We start from the raw sequence: 17,869 nt of genomic DNA, 5'->3' as shown, positions 1-17,869 counted from the left end.
CTTCCGGTAGGTTCAGTTCTATTTCCCAATATGCTAACAATAAGTCGTCGTTCCAAATTAAACCACAAAAGGACACAAGTAACTAGCTTTTGCACGCGCTAACCGAGGGGATCGCGTTAACATTGTGGCGGGCGGATGTGGCCACTGTGGTGGGTGGCGATCGTACGGTTCAGCAACCACCCGTGACATCCGTCACACGCCGAGACACGTATGCCCTTTTGTATGCCTTTTGTGCTGCACATTCGATTTCACATTAACACACTCATGCACATGCGCACACACACACACACAAGTACACATGTACAGGATCGTCGTTTTTATATATGTTCTGTACCTTAGTAGTTTAGTCGGATTAAGGCAAAGTGGAAATATATGACTGCCGCAGTTATAAGCATTGATTAACAAACGGAAGAAAACAGCCCTAAGCTAAATAATAAACTAAACAATTCGCAGTTGTTTGGCATTAACCCAAAAAAGCCCTAACTAAAAATGGCCCGAAACAAGCAACATCGAGTGATTTATCAATGCATAACGCACCTTTATTAGTGTGGTATAGTTTTCAGTTCAACTCAATTTAATTCAGTACATCACCAAACAGTCTTCCTTCATCGGACAAAAATCGCTGATTTCGGGATTACAAATTAAAGGGCTCCACGATCGACTGCCATTGGCTTTCCGAGGGCAGGACTCAAGTCAAGGTGTTCACAATTCAAATAACATCAAGTGCAAGATCACGGTAAGGGCATAATGTGTATGTAAGTGTGTATGCGTGTGTGTCTGCGTTGTATCTATTTTTGTTTTTGTCCCCCCCACAAAACTTCCCACAACTTCCATTGGTTTACCGATGATGACTCGTCGTTGGACAAGTCGCCCTATTTCGTATGTAACGATTTCCAGTGCAGACATTCCCACCGGATATGCACTCGATAGCACAGTTCGGGCGCGGCTTACGTGTAAAGGAATATTAATAAACTAGATTACGACCATGGTTTGTCAACAACCTCCTCATTCCGGGAGCCCAGGTCTCCCCCCACACTAACACGTTGCCTAGAATTAGTACGACACTGACACCGGTTAATTGTTATCCGTCTCTCTACACCGGCGTGAGTGTGTATGTGTGTGTATATGTGTGCGCGCACGTGCTTGTATGTGGAAGGATGCCGATCCCAGGACGTTGTTTAGTCAATCTTGACGTTGGAGTATATCTTTCGCACGAAAATGTTCGTACCAAAGTGTCCCACCGTCCCGCAGATGATCCCTAGCGCACCGGAAAACAGCGCCATATACCCGAAGTAGAACGACGTCTGGAACAGGCCGTACATCCTGCGGTGAGCGAATAAAAAGGGGCATATGAAAATAAATGGCCCGGAGCGTCCAAGGGAAGGGTGCGTACTTACTTCGTCTTGAAGAAGAAATAGTAGAACGAATACATGTACACGTAGATCGCCGTGGAGGCCGCCGACATGAAGCTGGTCCACTGCCATCGGTAGTCCTCGGCGTTCAGCAGGAAGTAGGTGCACACGATCGTCACGCACACGGTAACGACGATCAGAATCAGGAACACTAGCAGCATGAAGCCGTACACGTAGTAGATTTTGTACGCCCAGAATGAGGTGAAAATGAAGTACCTGCGAGAGGAGCAAAAGCAAAATATATAAAAGCAAAGTAATATTTTTTAGTCCAAATGTCCAAATGAAGGGTTTTGTCTTAGCATGATTTGTGATATTCTTTGTACAGGACAACACAGGCCTGAATAGATTCAGCTCTAAAGACGTATAAATCAAATAAAGTTGAACATTCGGGACGTCGGCTCAGTAAGGGACCCTGTTGATAGCGAGTCAAAATATGTTGCCTCCGTTTCGGCGGAGGAAACACGGACTGATAAGGGTGAGATGCGATTTTTGATACATGAAAAAAACATTAAACAAAACCCGAAAACGTGGAACTTCCATTCTACGTCCGCCATCATCAACCGGATAGATGTAAATTCACTACCCCCCCACACACACACAAACAATTTCAATGGTAACAAAAAAGTATTACAGCAAAACATATTATCATATATATTATGGGTCTAACTTACATTTCAATGAAGATCGACCCAAAGGGTAGCACTCCACCGAGCAGAATGATCACAGCCGGTTCCATGAACCACTTCTTCTCCGGGATCGGTCGCGGTACGGCATTGACGCGGCACGGGTAGTCCGGCTGGCCGTCCAGATTGCGGCCCACAATCGTGCCGATCAATGTCAGCGGGAGGATGACGAATATGCAGATACATGTAACCGCAACCTGTTGAGATGATGTGTGGAAAGCAACGAGTCATATCGTAACATCCTGAACCCTACGAATGCCCCTCAACACGAGTTGCGCGCGACTTACCATCGTTCCGAAGGGGATCGCTCGCGACGCGTGATAGTAGATGGCGATAAAATTTATGAAAAACGCAGTCCCACACACGAGGGCCGGAACGATGAAGGCCGACATCAGCATCTGCTTGATCCACTGCTTGCCACCCATGCGAGCGTACAGCGATCCGCCGAAGTACCCGTTGATGGGGGACGTTGCCGCGTACACAAAAATCGTCGTAGAAAGCATCGAACCACGTCTGTAATGGAAGGCATAGAGGAATTTTAGAAACACATACCAAACAGCCATTTCATAAACAAACAAATTTGATTCATTTGTTCCACATACTCCGTGTACAGTTCGCCAAGTATTGCAAACGTAATCACGCACAACACCACCGACGTTAGCTGGTAGCCGGTGCCAATCAGCGCCGAAAAGAGCATCACATTCGACGCCGGACGGAACACATCGCCATGAATTTGCTTCCAACCGTACTCGTCACCCAAGTCGCGTTCCTATACGAAGTAAACCAAAGCGTTAACAACAAACGGAACCAGGCGACAAATGCTTCGATGGCCAACTGTACCATATCGTCCGCCTCCTCGTCCTTGCTATAGCGGGCGTAATCCTTACGGAGCGTGCGCATCAGGATCATCGAGACGAGCCCGACGAGGAAGATCACCATCATGAAGCTGTTGAAAATGCTGAACCAGTGAATGCGGTGCTGGAAGAAGTTCGGATCGAGATACTTGTCGAACCGATCCTCGAACTTGACCGAGCTCGGCTTCCAGTTGACCTCGTACGTGAACTTGATCTTGGCGCCGACGCGCAGCAGCTCCTTGTGCTCGGGCGTGAGCGACACGTCCACGATCTGCTTGCCATTGTAGCTGATGTCGAACTTCTTGTGGGTGTAGATGTAGTACTTCTTGTCCTCCTCCTTGCCGACGACGCCCCAGATCGGCAGGTCGTCGATGTACATCTGGTACCAGTACTGGTTCTTCACCGCGTACACGAACGCTTTGTGCTTCTCCTCCGTCAGCTCCACCATGCAAATTTCCGTCGGATTAATATCATCTAAAAGAAGAGGAAAGGATTGCATTTCAGTAAAGGATATCTTGACTTTCTTGATAATAATGTTGTTATTGGTTGCTGTATTTTGAAAGTACACATTCAATAACTTGATTTTTCATTCGTTATTCTGCTGAAATATCGAACTGTTCAAAACAGCTTGCTTCTATATTTTGAATCATAGTAGACATGTAAAAGAAAACTGTAAAAATGGGACACATTCTTCTGTTACAAAGTAGTCATTGAATAGTTTATCTTTCTCATGTCGCTTTTTCGTTGGTCATGTACTTGTTTCGATAATTGACTAAATGTATTTCTTTTTACCAATGATTTGAAAAATTGCAACTCAATTCGCCGACTGCCATATTACGTTGTAAGAAGGAAAGTGTCCAGCTTACAGTGACTAGCCTGCTTAGAACTTTCCGGCTGAGTCAACAAGCTGATCAATGTGTTATTAAATATGCAATTACGTCAACACAATAACAGAGAAGTAATTCCTATATTTCTCTACGCGCGTCGAGAGTGGAAACACCGGAGGAGGTGTGTCAGCGGATAACCCTTTGTGAAAGGTATAAGAAAGGAAACCATTTAATGATACATTCAAAATTTACGGTCGACGAATATTTTACGGTTTCCAATTGAAAAATGAATGCACAAAAACGGAAAGGAAAATCTCATACAAAACGCGACCTAATCGTTTTGGCAACAGGTGTTTGCAAAGTGACGTTAGCGGAGCTTCAAATTGTAGCTCGTGATGAATTAGAATGCTAAACCGGGGTCCAATTACACCATCGCAGCCGTTTGGTCGTTTGCTGATTGGCGTTGTTTAGCATCTCAAATGACGCCTTGAGCGAGACGGTATTTTCTCTGAACGTTACAGGGTTGCTCTATGGAGTGGAAGAAGACGCTGCCATCCCGATCGATTACCAATACTGGCAGGTATGAGCAAATAAGGGTCGTGAAGGCACGAAGGCTCCTCCCCCCTGGTGCAGCTGGCAAAACTTCACCGTTCGACGTAGCGGAGGTGTTGGATGCAGCTTAGAGCCTTCAAAACTGATCCGGTTCCGAATGCCGCTGGTCAGTTTCCTACAAGCAGCAGTTCCGTTCGCTTCTTGGTGATCGATATTCATGACGATGGTGTTCTCCTACTCGATGATGATCGCTTTCACCGTGGTGTTGTTTTTACTTTCAATTTGCAGTGCTGAGAAGACAGAGAGTACTTCAGAAGGTGTGTGTTTATACGTTCCCGGTGCACGCACCGAGTGTTCTAAGCTGTGTTTGGTCCAAAAATAGTATCCATCCGCTACTCAAAACCTTCTCCGTTGACTCCAACAGGCACGCCGCATTCGACCTCGGTGGTGCAGCAGCAGTGCAGCGTCTGCTGGAGCACGGAAAGTGCGGGCCATTGCCAGCACGGTGCCAAAACGGAACCATGTTCCGACGATCAGCTCGATGCGACCGTTAGCAAGCTGCGCCTGATTAATCCGGCGGCGAAGGTGCACGTGGCGGACAACAGTTCCACCGGTGGACATCAGGGTATGCAGCACAAGTGCTACACGCTGTCCGCCACTACCGGCGTTGGTGCATCGAGGAAGGTGTTCTACGCCAAAGGGTGCACGACGGCAGCGATAGATCCGTGCACCGGTTGGGCCAAGGAAAATGGTGACTGTGAACTGTGCACCGGAAGCAACTGCAACGCCGCGGCCCCGGTGGAGTTGGGACGCAACGTAGCTGGCCTCGCGGAGGGGAAGACCAAACACTCAGGAGCCGACACGATAAGGATCGTCAACGGCCTAACGGTGGTGCTGCTGGCAGCTGGTGCACTTATGATGGGTTGCGCAAACAGTTTCTAAACACTAAGCAATACAAATAGTTGCAATGCGATACCAAAACCCCCGGCTCATCTATCGCTAACGGCAGCGTAACTGGGGTAACTTCTTTAATTTTAACATCTCCACCGAACAATAACGTTCTCTCATGCCAAATCCTTACCGTTCTAGACGATAAAGAAAAGAAAGAAAAAATGTACTGTTCCAAGATAAACCCGAACCGGGGCGACACACGATACACGATACACGATGTTCCACCTCGTTTATGTCACCTACCTAATTAAAGAAATCAAACGATTCCGCAGCAATAAAGTATGGTGGGGTGCAAGTGCGCTCAGCCAATGTTTGAACGAACGGAGATTACACATAGGACAGACATGAAATAAAATTTCCAAAAGTGCACTAGCCGAAAACAAATAAGAATTGATATGATATATTTGTACTTTTTGTTACAATGACGCCTCAAATCGTCAAGTTTCCCGGCGCTATCCTTGGATACTTAACCTTTGATGATAGGCTTATAATATTCCTAGCATTAATAATAGTATGCAAACACATTTTTCTCGGTCCATTTTGTTTTAATTTTAACCTTTTGGTTAACATTGCACGCTGGGCATTTTAATTGATCTAAAAGCAAAACTGTCATGAAGTCAGATAACAAAATGAATATTTTTTTTATAAATTAAATGCCATTACATGTACTTGCTATTTTTTATTTGAAATGAGATTTAAAAGGGTGTCGCAAACGCCTTAACTCCATCAAGTGCGCAACATTTGTGCGGAACCCTATGCTTTGTTCTTCCTAGAATAAAATTAGGTTATAAGTAATTAAATCAAACATTGAATAGTAAACAAAATCAGGAAACCACTTTTGCCCTACCATACGTGCCATTGATTGGTTGTGCCTTATTAGATACACTCGTTTGCGGTATCAATTGCGTTCATGGTCAATGTGATACATTTTATCGGCACTTTGTAAAACGAGCCACTTCAGACCGGTGCTGGTTGCATGCACGCGGTCCGCAAACGCCAGTGGGCTGCGAACAAGATGTTGTTGGTGTGGTGATAAATTCAACCGTTACATACGCACAGTTTAGTTTCCTAGCGGAAGTGACAGTTTTGTCCGGCTTTTCATTCATCAGAATTTGAGTAGTAATATGATTACTACACATCGGGAGGCAGTGAAGAAAGATTTTTATGTTAATCAAACTTTTTTTCGTCTAAGAACTCTTCTACGTTTCCGGTCGAGAACGGTTAGTCCTCGAAGGGAACATTCTGTCATTTCAGGAACGATTTGATCAGTAAAATGGGATCCCCCTATTCCTTACCTCCAAAGTCATACAACAGAGTGCATTTTTTTCACGGGTAGGAAAAAAGGTAAAAATGGGCAAACTTCAGTAAAAAAATTGAAAGCAAATCCTTCTGCAAGTACTATTACTTTTACTTATACATACCACATGTTTTGACGATGGTTTGATTGTAAAACCACTTGCATCAAATTTCATCCGATCGTTTGTTTTTTTTAAATTTTGATTTATGAATCTTTTATACTCGTCAAAAGATTCACGAATAAGGGTTATTTATAATTCGATAAAGATATACGGTTACCAACATAATCGGATTCAATCATTTAGCTTGAATACTTATCAATGATACTGAAACCGAGTGATGGCAACGCTAAGTGTTTCGCTTTCAAGTTTGAAAATTTTGCTATCCCAACCAAACCTCGTTGCGTAGGAGGTAAAACAATGAGCTGCTATCGAATACTTTTCATAATTTTACACAATTTGTGCCATAAAAAGGAACTTGCAAACGTTGCCAACTGGCCGACCAATATTCGACCTTCAGAATGGCAATCAATATGGGCGCCCGTTGCGCTGTAAACCCTCCGCAAACAACTAGAACGCACTTCGGGCAGCATTTGCTTGTTTCGCGTCCGCCGACCGTCTCAAAGTGCATCCTGAAAAAAATGGGACCAGACAAACAAGTTGCTCTGTCTGGATGACGAACAGGATGACATCTTCCCGATGAGCTAGATGGGGTGGTGGGATTTTTTTAAAGCCCTCCCATATTCTTCCAAGTGTACACGGAATGAATCATCGGTCGACTCTAAGGGACAGTGCGAGAAAGCAGCCTCTGAATCGGTGCCTCTCCTTGGCTGCGCTTTAAGCGGAGCGTGTGCGAAAAGAGTTCAAGTGCTTGGCACAAAGATAAGATGCAGTACACCATGCGGGGCCACCGTTGCTCCCTGCAGTATATAACAGCACCAGCGAGCACCGTGGTCGGTTCATTTGTGAGCAAGCTGGTATCGGGTGCTGGTAGTTCGCAAGTGCATCCTCAATCGTGGTATTTTAAAACAACAGCAACCAAACGCACGTAGAGCAATGGAGAGTTGTAGAGTGTTGATGTTGGTGTTGTTGGCGGCACTGGTTGGAAATGGTTCGTACTCGTGGTTGCTGCTGAGCGAAAGATTGTTTATTCGGTGAAACCATAAGTTACAAATCACATTTTGTGCGATCTTCTCAGGTTCGGCGCTGCTTTGCCGAAATTGTGTCAGTTCGTCGAGCTTCGACCATTGCGAGACGATGGGTCAGGTGGTGCAATGTAATGCTTCTATCGTCAATGCAAACCACGCGACTTTCTACCCAGACAATCCAACCCTGGCGGAAGGCAACGGGACGGAGTTCAAGTGCTACCGGATACAGGTTAACCGCTTGTTCGCGAATGGAACCGCTACCAATCTGCACAGCTTCGCTCGTGGATGTACTTTCAATACTACGAATTTCTGCGCCGGCTGGGTATCCAGCCTGAATGTAACCGGTTGTGGCACGTGTATGACGGACAACTGCGATCAGAATCCGGTTGGCCCCGTAACAACCACTTTGGCGCCAGGAGTAACGACAACCCTTGCGCCGGGAGTAACGACAACTCTTGCGCCGGGAGTAACGACAACCCTTGCGCCGGGGGTAACGACAACCACCACCAAAAAGCCCTCGAGCGGGGCTGCTAGCGTTTTGCAACTCGGTACAGCCACTTTAACCATCGTGAGCATCCTTGTCCTCTTAGCAGTAAGATAAACAACAAACTAGGGATAGCAATTAAGTGGGAGGAATTGTTAATGTCGGCTAAGGCAATAAAAGGTGACGACTGATAAGAAAATGGATGAAAAACAAGAAAGACTTTTGAGCGACACACCAATGTACATGCATCACATTACGTTCGTTTTTTTTTTTACGTAAGCAAACAGTACACTCAAGAAATTGCAAATGACCTGTTCATTTTATTTCATGATCGAAAGCAATCAAACCACATGATAAAGTATTTAGTAAAGTTTACTATTAGTGATCAGTTTTGCAACACATCAGTCAATGAAATAAATTAAATATAACATAATAAGAAAAGGGAGGTTTACAGATTTTAAAAGCAAGTTCATTTGGTAAAATTACCATTCTGCCCTAAACGCCTCGACACTACGTTGAAATTTAACAGCATAAACAAGATAAATCGTTTTTGGACACTGATCTAAAATCAATACTTTTTGGATCCCGGTTATATTATGCAACTAGTAATAAAGTAATAAAATATATAAAAAAGATAAATTAATAAAATATGCCTCAATGTTTGATGCATCTACTATCTACTCATAAACCTCAGAGTTGCTTATTTTTTGCAGATTTTTTCTCTTTCCTAAACAAAAATTAGCGGTAGACAAGAACTTGAAAATGGGTTAATTTTAGTTCAGCGGGATGCGCTTGTACACTAGGCAATACTGCACTAAGTGTGTTTAAAAGCGGGGTTGCAATTGAGTATGACGTAGATCGAAAGTTCTCAGCACCGGCCGCAGGTTGGACGAATGCGCTTACTTTCAAACCCCACGAAAAGGGATAGCAAAATATCTCTTGATTTATTAACTTATTCAATAATTCTCAATTTATTTAGTTTTAGGAGAGTCCTATTGAAGAGTGTACTAAAACATGTGTTACGAAATGATGGACCATAATCGTTTCATTTTACTTTAGATTGCAGCCACATCGTAGCTTTTAATTGAAATTCGCAAATAAGATTAAGTTTCGTCAAAAAGGATAACTGCCATGCTGTACCAAGCAGGATGGACCATGCCTCTCGTTTATGAGGAAGGCTAATGAAAAATAAATAAACCTACCTTTGAAATCGATCTCGTAGCCACTGAACTCCAGCTCGACCCCTTGGAGCGCCTCGCTCATCGTCTCGTGGTAATGACTAATCGATTGTTTGGCACCGACACAGAACGGAAGCGAGAAATACGCATAGGTTTCTTGCCGGTTGTGGTACGGACCGACCGTGTTCATCCATAGTACAATTTCCTCGTGATCCTCGTACTAAAAAGGAAGCGTGGCGTATGTTAGAATCAACATGAAGACAATCAAAGTAACCAAACCTACTTACCATATGATTGTGCTCGTCGGCTCCGACGAAGGCCAAGAGCAGGGTGACGACAGCTGCCACCACGTACCACCATCCCCCCGAACGGCACTTCATGTTTTGTACGTACGCTCCTTGCGGTCGATGTCTAGTACGGGCCGGCCACCGGGACGGCATCAAACTGTTTGCTAACGTAAGTATTGCACCGGAGCAACTGCAGGCAGCAGCGAACAGGAACAGCGTACGTTACAACTTTCTTCGGCACCCTTTTGTTTTGTTTAGCATTCGAAGGCAAACTCACATCGGGAATGGCAGGATTTCGGATCACTGACACATCGCACCCGCGCGACACTACAAGATGTGGTGAGGTGCGGCGTAGTTTGGCCAATCGTTTCCAGCCAAACTACTAGATAGCAAAACACTCAGCAACCGTTCGCCGCTGCCGATTCGAGTTGAAAACGAAAGAAAATCCCACGAACGTTCTATTTTCCGTACCGTATTATTAATTATTTCGCGAGATCGACGGTCTCGACACTTTCGGGGCGAAAAACACGTAGACAGAATCGGAGATGCAATCATTCGCAGTCTCTTTCACACCCACGTACGACGCGCTTTGCGACGTCAAAGTGAGTTTGACAGCTCTCACAGTTGTGAGTGTCAAGATGACTACAATCTAAGGTGAGAAAAGCATAGCTTCGTTAAAGTGATCTAGTGCTACCGTCGATTCACCGATTTTCAATTATTCGGATACTTGATCATCGTTCCCAAAAAGTTATCCTTTGAAAAAGTGATTTCCAACACCAACTTTGCTCTACTAGTAGTCCCTAAATATCGGATCGCATCGACAATATAAATTAAATTTCAAATTAATTGAAGACAATTTTTATTTTACATTTGTAAAGTGATAACAAAAAAGAACATTCAAAAGTTGCGTCTCAAGTGATACAGTTTCGAGTAAACATAAATGTGAATGCTAGGCGATACCCATGGGGGTTGCCCACACCAGCTATCATCATTCGACGGGATAGATGCATTGATTGCCCACACGGAAGGGTTTGAAAGGTGTAAAACAAATCTGAGTTTAAAACAATAAAACAATTCTTCAGAGCGTTCGCGCGTACAACAGAGTATCGTCAGAAGTGAAGTCAAATGGTGAAATTATTACTGGCTAAACACACAAACTTTCTACATCAGCCTACACAACACGCCGTAACACGTTCAGAAAGCTATGCTTTTTGATCATTACTTATTAGGGTTTTGTTCTACGGTACTGCAATTATCACATAAGAGTTGACGAAAAAGAACGATACGTAATAAACCGGTACGGTTTGACGGTGACTTGTGTGCACGGGTAGGTGATGCAAGCTTTCTGAACCGGATGTGCCTTTTTCCGCTTACAACTAATAACTTTACACAATTTAATCCCTTTACATTCACTTGGGAGAGAGGTTGGCAGGATTCGCGGAGCATTTGTGTGACACAGAATGACGGGGAAACAAATCAAAATCAAATCCTTGTCAAGAGTTTCGCCACTACTACAGCAGTACAAAATCGCTGATATTTTTCTTCGGTTGACATAGAGCTTCCGGCATCAAGTCGACGAGTTTGTTGAACAGCAGACAGCGCCTTATTTTCATCTCAAACTGCTGATCGACCGATCGATTGCGTGCGCTATTACCGGAGCGGGAAGTAGACGATGTGGCACCGGCATCGTCCACCGTGCTGCTTGTCGCCTTGGAGGACGCTGTGGGATTGACGGACACGGCAGGCGACGATCCAGCACCATCCGTAGCCGTTGTTCCCGCGGCCAATCTCTGGGCGGCCGAAGTTCCTGGTCCTTGCGAGTTCGAACAGTCACTGCTGCTCATCGAGCTGATGCTGGAAGTGTCCGCTTCATCTGCGAGACTCTTCGGTGACTCCACGCGCATCACTTTGGCCATGTTTTCTTCCTCCTTCTGCCGATCGTCGTCACTACGTTGTTGTTTGTGCTTGCTGCCACCACCACCACCGACTCCTGCCGTTGTGACCGTACCACTACCAACGGCCGGGGCAGAAACACCAGCACCAACGGAAGATCCTACACTGCCAGCGCCAGCGCCACCACTTAGAGAACAAGTTAGCAGGCTGGTCGGTTCCGTTTCACCATCGACCGTGTCCGATTTGAACAGTAGCGATGCCAGCTTGTGGAACTCCTTCAGCTGTACCGGATCGCTGTGGTCAATAATGTCGTACAACTTCGTTTGCAGGTACAGTATCGCCGCTAGCGGGTCATTTTTCGTAATCTCCTCGTACTCCTGCTTGCGCAACAGGTACTTGCAGTAGCGCAGGATGTTCGCACGATTCGGTTTCTCCAACCGCAGCACCCAGAAATCGTCCAGCCGCACGTTGGAGTTCGTACCCGGGTTACCGCCGAACAGGAAGTGCACCTGGTTCACGCCATCGTACACGATCTGGTGCGCATACCGCGGGCATGGCTCATGGCAGGCGTGCTGGCTGCTCTTCTGGTAGCAGTTTTCCCCGTTCGAGTGTTCACTCTTGTACACGCAGCACCACTCCTTCTTGGCCAACGAGAACAGCCAGAACGAGTTTATGTTCAGATCGCGGCGCTCCTTCTCCTTGCTGAGGCTCTGTGGAAGGTACCGAAACGGAGAGAAAGAGAGACCAAAACGGAGAGATCATCGATCAGTAAAAGCTTTCTGCACACCGTCCGGGCTCTTACACAATCGGCTCCTACCGTCAAAACGTAAATCTCGTCCTTTTCGCTGTCGATCGTTGCGCGCTGCGTGAATCCCGACTGCGGTACGTTCTTCGTGTCGGTATTGTTATTCTCCGGCGTCATGTTGGACAGCTCGTTGGTGTCTACATCGTAGATGAGGAAGTCCGTCATGTAGTCCTTGCCGCGTTGCCCACCAAAGATGTACAATTTGCGATGTTTCTGTAATCGAACAAAATAACCATTGATAATTATTACACAGCACAGCAATGGCTGACTCGCGTCCCGCGCAAGGTTTACTCACATGATGGAACAGCATCGAATGTGTCACACGCGATCGAATGCTGTGCACGTGCGGGCTGGAAGCGAGCTGATCATCGCAGTCCACCATAATGTGCGTCCAGGTGTTGGTGCTGATGTGGTACGAAAACAGGCCCGAGTACCGATAGTTGCCTGTCGTTTCCTCCTCGTTTCTAAACGATAAAGAAATTCTGTAACTTGTACGAAAAAGTTACATGCAAAACAGGGGAGAGGCAAAAGAAGAAAAAACAAACCGGAACCGGAATGGAACGGGAAGGAGAAAAAAGAAGAAAAACAAAAATCAACTACCTAACAAAATGAAGAAGAATACATTCCATGTACGATTTTAAAGTGCAAGCAAAGTGAAGTAAATGGACGTGCGGGAAAGGAACGTGAACTATGGAGGGAGGAGGATGAGGAGGTTAATTATCATATAAATCCAGTGGGGTTCAAAGGTATTTTGGAAAAGGCGGGGAAAACCAATCACAAGTAACATTGTACACACGCATACTTAGGTTCCAGGATGCGACCGCCAAACACGTAGATCGTCTGCTTATCGACGTCGATGCACATCTGGTGGTCGAACACCAGCTTCGGCCCCCCGTCCTGGCTCGTATCGCTGGAAATGCGGTACCACTCCCGGGAGATGGTGTTGTAAAGGTAAAAGTCGCTATTGATGTTCTCCTCCGTCCGGGACGCACTGTCCAGGTAGCGCCCGAGCATGAAAATCTGTCCGTTTCTCGTGTCGTACACCATCTTGTGGCAAGCGCGGGGAGTCGGACCGTCGAGCAGCTCCGAGCGCTCGTGGATCAACGTCCACCGGTTCGACTTGACGTCGTACGACCAGAGATCGCTGAGATCCTCGTTACCATCCCAGCCACCGTACAGGTAGATCGTGCTGTTCGTCTGATCGATCACCAGCTGGTGCCCTCCGCGCCGCCCCGGTCTCGGTTCCTTTTCCGGCGTCAGCTGCAGGCTCCACTGCGGTTTGTACTCTTGCTTCGCGAGGTAGTGATCCATTAGGCCGTCTAAATGATAACAAGATACAAATTATAGCATCCTACTAAGTTCTGCTGTCCGCCAGGACTTAAAAGCAAACGTACTGTCGATAAATTCCATCAGCATTTCTTCAGTCTTCTTAAAATCCCCTCTATTTACAAGAATCTCGTGCAGCTCCGTCATCTGCTCGTCCTCCAGGCGCACTCCCGTTTCCTCCTGCAGGGCACGGAAGGTTTTCGAGTACCCCTGCTGGCGGCAGTGCTTCAGGAACAGCCGGACGATCTCGACCTCCCGTAGCATGTTGTACTTGCGCAGGTTCGACAGGATGAACATCGAGTCCTCGATGCCCAGCAGCTCGACGTACCAGATGCAAAAGTTGAAGCTCGGCCCCCATGACAGCAGTGGCACGATCTGTACGAACTTGATCGGCAGGAGCTCGCCAGAGTTGGTGCGATGCTTCAAATTGAACGTTTCCGGCACCGCGTCATTCCGTAGCCCGCTGCAAATGAGTAGAAAAAAACCCGAGTAAATTAATAACTAGACCGGGACAAGACGATTGTAGACGTTCCATTCTTTTAAAGCATACCCTTCGAACAGCAGCACCATGCGTTCTTCCTCCAGCCCGCCGAGGATTCGGAACTTGCGCAAGTTGCAAACGTGCGTTTTCTCATATTTCCCGAACTTGATCCTCGTCACGATTGCCGGCCGTTCGAGCTTCAGGATGAGAAACTGGGGCGGTGTGTTGGTGTTCGATGACCAGCGCGATGTTTGATTAGAAGGATTATCTTCCCGGATGTTTCTGTGGAATGAGATAAAATCGAACGGAAGTTAAATATTGGTTAGTCATGCGCATTCTTCCGCCATCAACAAACGTATGCCACGAAGGACACACAACGGAGAGTGAAAGTATCAAACGTTCCATACGATAACGCAAAGAAGCACGTTCGGAATGATAAGATTTCGGGTTCATGGTGGAGCTAACAGCAGCAACAACAACAACAACAACAAGCGCCTCATAGTCGGCGGGTACGTATAAGAATGGATACAAAGGTCCTCCGCGGGTCGCGGCCCGGTGTTGCCGGACAGGTGGTAAGGTAAATAAATATGTATCACAATGAGCCGCGCTTCCAACCATTACGAAATTTGCCAACTGGCCAATGACGGCGTTGGCGGGCAGTGGCGATTACCGACAACGGCGCTATTTTTGTACCCTTCACCAATGAACCTGTTCTTTTCAATGCAAATGCACCAAACCGCATACCGCCAACCCCCATTTCCTTCCGCTTCCAATCCGGTCCTGTTCCGGCGTTCAACTGCTCTACCAACACACCAACACCAACTGGTTCTTCATCGCTGTGTCCAAAGCGCGACAAAATATGATGCGCCATCATTTCGGAGCCAAGGGCGAGCTGCTGTTTTTCACCAGTGGTGATACCCGAGATTTGGGCACCATTGGGGGTCTAAAAGTTATGCGCTCAACCGAAGAGGAGATAACGTTGTGTACGTCATCCGCTCACAGTTTGCCATTTTGCCGGACTGGGTTTTTTTTTCTTCAGCATAACGACCCGGCGCCATTCGTAATGAGCGCACCTGTGCATTGCCATCCGCAAAGTTACCGCCAAGAAGCGATTTTGCGCCCGATTGTTTTGGCTTTGCCAAGTTTCGGTTCGTTTCTTCGTTCCCATGCAATACTTACTCGGGCAGGTAGGACGATGAATAGCTGGAGTATTTGTAGATATCGTACTCCAACTTCTTGATGTCCGAGATTGTTCCAGCCATCCCTCTGCGTTCGCTTGCGGCTCGTCGCGGTGCGTGGATTGATCCGCGTAATTCACTAACCGACCTCTGGAATCGCTATGTTCCGGTTGATCCACTTCCGATGCACTTTCGTCCGCAATACACAGAAATCGTCACAAGTTTGTGCTGGCCACGTTCCTCAATCCAATCTACGTGCGCTACGGCAACCAACCTCGCAAGCGGAGAGACGCTCGATCTGCAATCGGAACAGCATTTTGACAGCTCGATATCACACCACATCCCATCGATGCCGCACACGACTACCATGGCCAACTGCTGAAGGCAACGCAAACTGTGCGCTTGTGTGGGTTTTACCTTCTGCACTTGTCATTTGTTGACGTTTGACGGTCGTCATCTGTGCGGATACTCTTGCGTGTTTTCATTAATTTCCACTTTTTCAACAAACATTCGCTTTCGTTCGGACAATCTCCCCCAGTGTAGATTGTTTCTGGTTTCAGCATTAAGTGCAATATCACAACACCGGGCCACGAAGGGCACAGAAAGCGTACCACGAAACTGAAATCGCAAGCTAACCCACTTCCCGATCAATTGTTTACGCTCACTTAATTCCACCCGGCAGCCATGAACGTTTTACAGAAAGTGTACATTTTTAACTCGTCACCAATCACCATGGTCGTAAGTTTACTTTGCAGCATCTCTGTCTGAACCAATGGCTCATAATCAGATTCAATTTTAGCGCGCAGCACAGTCCTGCACCATGCGCTGGTACAGTTCCACCGGTAACGAGGCAAAGTTCCCGAAGAATGTTATCGAACATCTCAGCACATCCCAAGAGCAACCGACCAATGGAGTAATCTACGACAAGAAGCCGTTCCGGATGGAGCTGGAGGAAGGTAAAGAAGACAAATTGCGAAGACCGGTTTAATTGAACCAATTCATAGCATGTTGCATCCCAAAAATTACAGGAAAACGGTACTCATGGTGCCTCTGTGGCCGGTCGAAGGGACAACCCCTGTGCGATGGAACCCATAAACTAACGCAATACAAAATCACGCATCGGTAAGTCGTCCTGGATCCAACCTTAGCGGTGAAAGTTCAACAGTGCGGGTTGTATTAGCCTATTTATGGTCTTCTGTTTTTCTTTCAGTCCTATTCGCTTCCAGGTGGAGAAGACTGGCACGTATTGGTTGTGCAACTGCAAGCAAACCAAACATCGACCGTTCTGCGATGGAACGCATAAATGCGAGGAAGTGCAAAAGATATCAGGAAAGTAGAATAGTTGCATTTAGTGCATATTTAATGCATTTTGTTATAGTTGCCCAACGCTAAAACCGCTTTTGAATGGTTGAGCTAACGCACATTATATAGAGAATAAAGTTAGGTTTTCAAAAAAAAAAAAACCTAATTAAATCCCGAAAAAAACCGAAAGAAATATTATTTAAAGAAAACGAAATTGATTCCCACTGACGACTGTCCACTTAACTCTTTAAATAGGTGCATAATCATTTAAAGAGAAAGAGCCAGCAACTTATATAAACATGATTAAGTTAACACAAAAACCTAGAAAAACTTAGAGAATGCAAAAAAATCATTTGTGAGAACGTGTGTGAACTGCCTAATCTTTCTACCATTTAGGATAATTTCCTTGGTTGTCATCATTTTTATTAACCGAAAACATCCCAATGCAATACACCTGTTCATTATCTGTTTAGCATTTCCTATATTCGAACAAAACAAAAGTGAAGATACTTTAGAAAGAAAACGTTATGACTTTTATAGCTAACATGATTCGAGGATTTACATCATTTGCATAGGAAATTATGTTCACGATAATACGATAAGACGATTTTCTTTGTATAAATGGACAATCTTTAGTACAGAACAACTCAACACACGTGGCGTCGCTTCGTTGAAAAAGAAAAAGACAGGAGTACAAAACATGAAAAACTGCTATACTATGATCGCTTCATTATTTTAAATGCATACTTTCTGAACAGCTCTTCGAAATTAGGTGACTATTTATGGGCGCTGTATGCGACACGTGACACCCGAGGCGACCGTAAAGAAAAATTCAGAACAAAAAACTTTCCAACTATAGCACATGAATAAATAAAAAAGGTAAAATCAAAACACCGTCTTGCAATCAGCGCAAGTTAGCAAAAATCATCCCACCTGTACGTGCCGACCCCGTATGGCATTCTTCAAAATGCATCGGATCACACAGCACTCAACGATCATAATTCGATCAGTTTGTCCGATGTGGTCATTTTTCGCATGCCGCTGCACTTTTTCTTCGTTGCACTGCTTCACTGTGCCACTGTTTGCTAGCTATAACAGGAGCATTTGAGCTAAATATATCTATGCAATATTAATAGATTTGTTTAATACACAGTTCGTTCATATGTAATCTGTTTCTTGTTTCGATAGTGCACTTGTAGCTCACATTTTCCAA

The 17,869-nt window shown here is 45.7% G+C and overlaps 3 protein-coding genes across 8 annotated transcripts; 1 reads left to right on the top strand and 2 right to left on the bottom strand.

Moving 5' to 3' along the window:
• Window positions 1-841: 841 nt before the first annotated feature.
• On the bottom strand, window positions 842-10,093 carry LOC131293447 (transmembrane 9 superfamily member 3). The gene is made up of 8 exons (XM_058321528.1): window positions 9,672-10,093; window positions 9,409-9,604; window positions 2,936-3,423; window positions 2,698-2,864; window positions 2,383-2,608; window positions 2,084-2,292; window positions 1,398-1,628; window positions 842-1,323 (listed from the first exon to the last, which is right to left on the bottom strand). Exons 1-8 carry the CDS (start codon window positions 9,822-9,824, stop codon window positions 1,179-1,181), a joined length of 1,815 nt encoding a protein of 604 aa, XP_058177511.1. The 5' UTR covers window positions 9,825-10,093; the 3' UTR covers window positions 842-1,178.
• A 649-nt stretch (window positions 10,094-10,742) lies between these two features.
• On the bottom strand, window positions 10,743-15,658 carry LOC131282518 (muskelin). 6 transcript variants are annotated; one of them, XM_058312008.1, is made up of 8 exons: window positions 15,356-15,658; window positions 14,246-14,458; window positions 13,764-14,158; window positions 13,463-13,688; window positions 13,166-13,399; window positions 12,665-12,833; window positions 12,382-12,582; window positions 10,743-12,274 (listed from the first exon to the last, which is right to left on the bottom strand). In XM_058312008.1, exons 1-8 carry the CDS (start codon window positions 15,436-15,438, stop codon window positions 11,183-11,185), a joined length of 2,613 nt encoding a protein of 870 aa, XP_058167991.1. In that variant the 5' UTR covers window positions 15,439-15,658; the 3' UTR covers window positions 10,743-11,182. The 6 variants fall into 6 exon arrangements, with proteins under 6 accessions (XP_058167991.1, XP_058167990.1, XP_058167986.1 ...); XM_058312007.1 differs by having other exon boundaries at window positions 13,166-13,688; XM_058312003.1 differs by having other exon boundaries at window positions 12,367-12,582; window positions 12,665-12,857; window positions 13,172-13,688.
• A 189-nt stretch (window positions 15,659-15,847) lies between these two features.
• LOC131281347 (CDGSH iron-sulfur domain-containing protein 3, mitochondrial) lies at window positions 15,848-16,778 on the top strand. The gene is made up of 4 exons (XM_058310672.1): window positions 15,848-16,092; window positions 16,154-16,310; window positions 16,383-16,476; window positions 16,565-16,778. The coding sequence occupies exons 1-4, from the start codon at window positions 16,039-16,041 to the stop codon at window positions 16,689-16,691; spliced, it is 432 nt and encodes a 143-aa protein (XP_058166655.1). The 5' UTR covers window positions 15,848-16,038; the 3' UTR covers window positions 16,692-16,778.
• Window positions 16,779-17,869: the final 1,091 nt, after the last annotated feature.

The sequence above is a fragment of the Anopheles ziemanni genome, chromosome 2, assembly GCF_943734765.1.
Source record: "Anopheles ziemanni chromosome 2, idAnoZiCoDA_A2_x.2, whole genome shotgun sequence".
Taxonomy (NCBI): domain Eukaryota; kingdom Metazoa; phylum Arthropoda; class Insecta; order Diptera; family Culicidae; genus Anopheles; species Anopheles ziemanni.
Note: the sequence above shows the minus strand (reverse complement) of the source record. Positions and strands in the feature narration are given on the sequence as shown.

Excerpts from the sequence above, each read along its gene's own strand:
- LOC131293447 (XM_058321528.1), bottom strand. The coding sequence starts at position 9,824 with ATGCCGTCCCGGTGGCCGGCCCGTACTAGACATCGACCGCAAGGAGCG. Across the intron at positions 9,605-9,671 it reads CCGACGAGCACAATCATATG|TACGAGGATCACGAGGAAAT; the intron begins GTAAGTAGGTTT and ends CTTCCTTTTTAG. Across the intron at positions 2,293-2,382 it reads CGATCCCCTTCGGAACGATG|GTTGCGGTTACATGTATCTG; the intron begins GTAAGTCGCGCG and ends TCATCTCAACAG.
- LOC131281347 (XM_058310672.1), top strand. The coding sequence starts at position 16,039 with ATGAACGTTTTACAGAAAGTGTACATTTTTAACTCGTCACCAATCACC. Across the intron at positions 16,093-16,153 it reads CGTCACCAATCACCATGGTC|CGCGCAGCACAGTCCTGCAC; the intron begins GTAAGTTTACTT and ends ATTCAATTTTAG. Across the intron at positions 16,311-16,382 it reads CCGGATGGAGCTGGAGGAAG|GAAAACGGTACTCATGGTGC; the intron begins GTAAAGAAGACA and ends CAAAAATTACAG.
- LOC131282518 (XM_058312003.1), bottom strand. The coding sequence starts at position 15,438 with ATGGCTGGAACAATCTCGGACATCAAGAAGTTGGAGTACGATATCTAC. Across the intron at positions 12,583-12,664 it reads ATTCGATGCTGTTCCATCAT|AAACATCGCAAATTGTACAT; the intron begins GTGAGTAAACCT and ends GTTCGATTACAG. Across the intron at positions 12,275-12,366 it reads TGACGGTAGGAGCCGATTGT|AGCCTCAGCAAGGAGAAGGA; the intron begins GTAAGAGCCCGG and ends TACCTTCCACAG.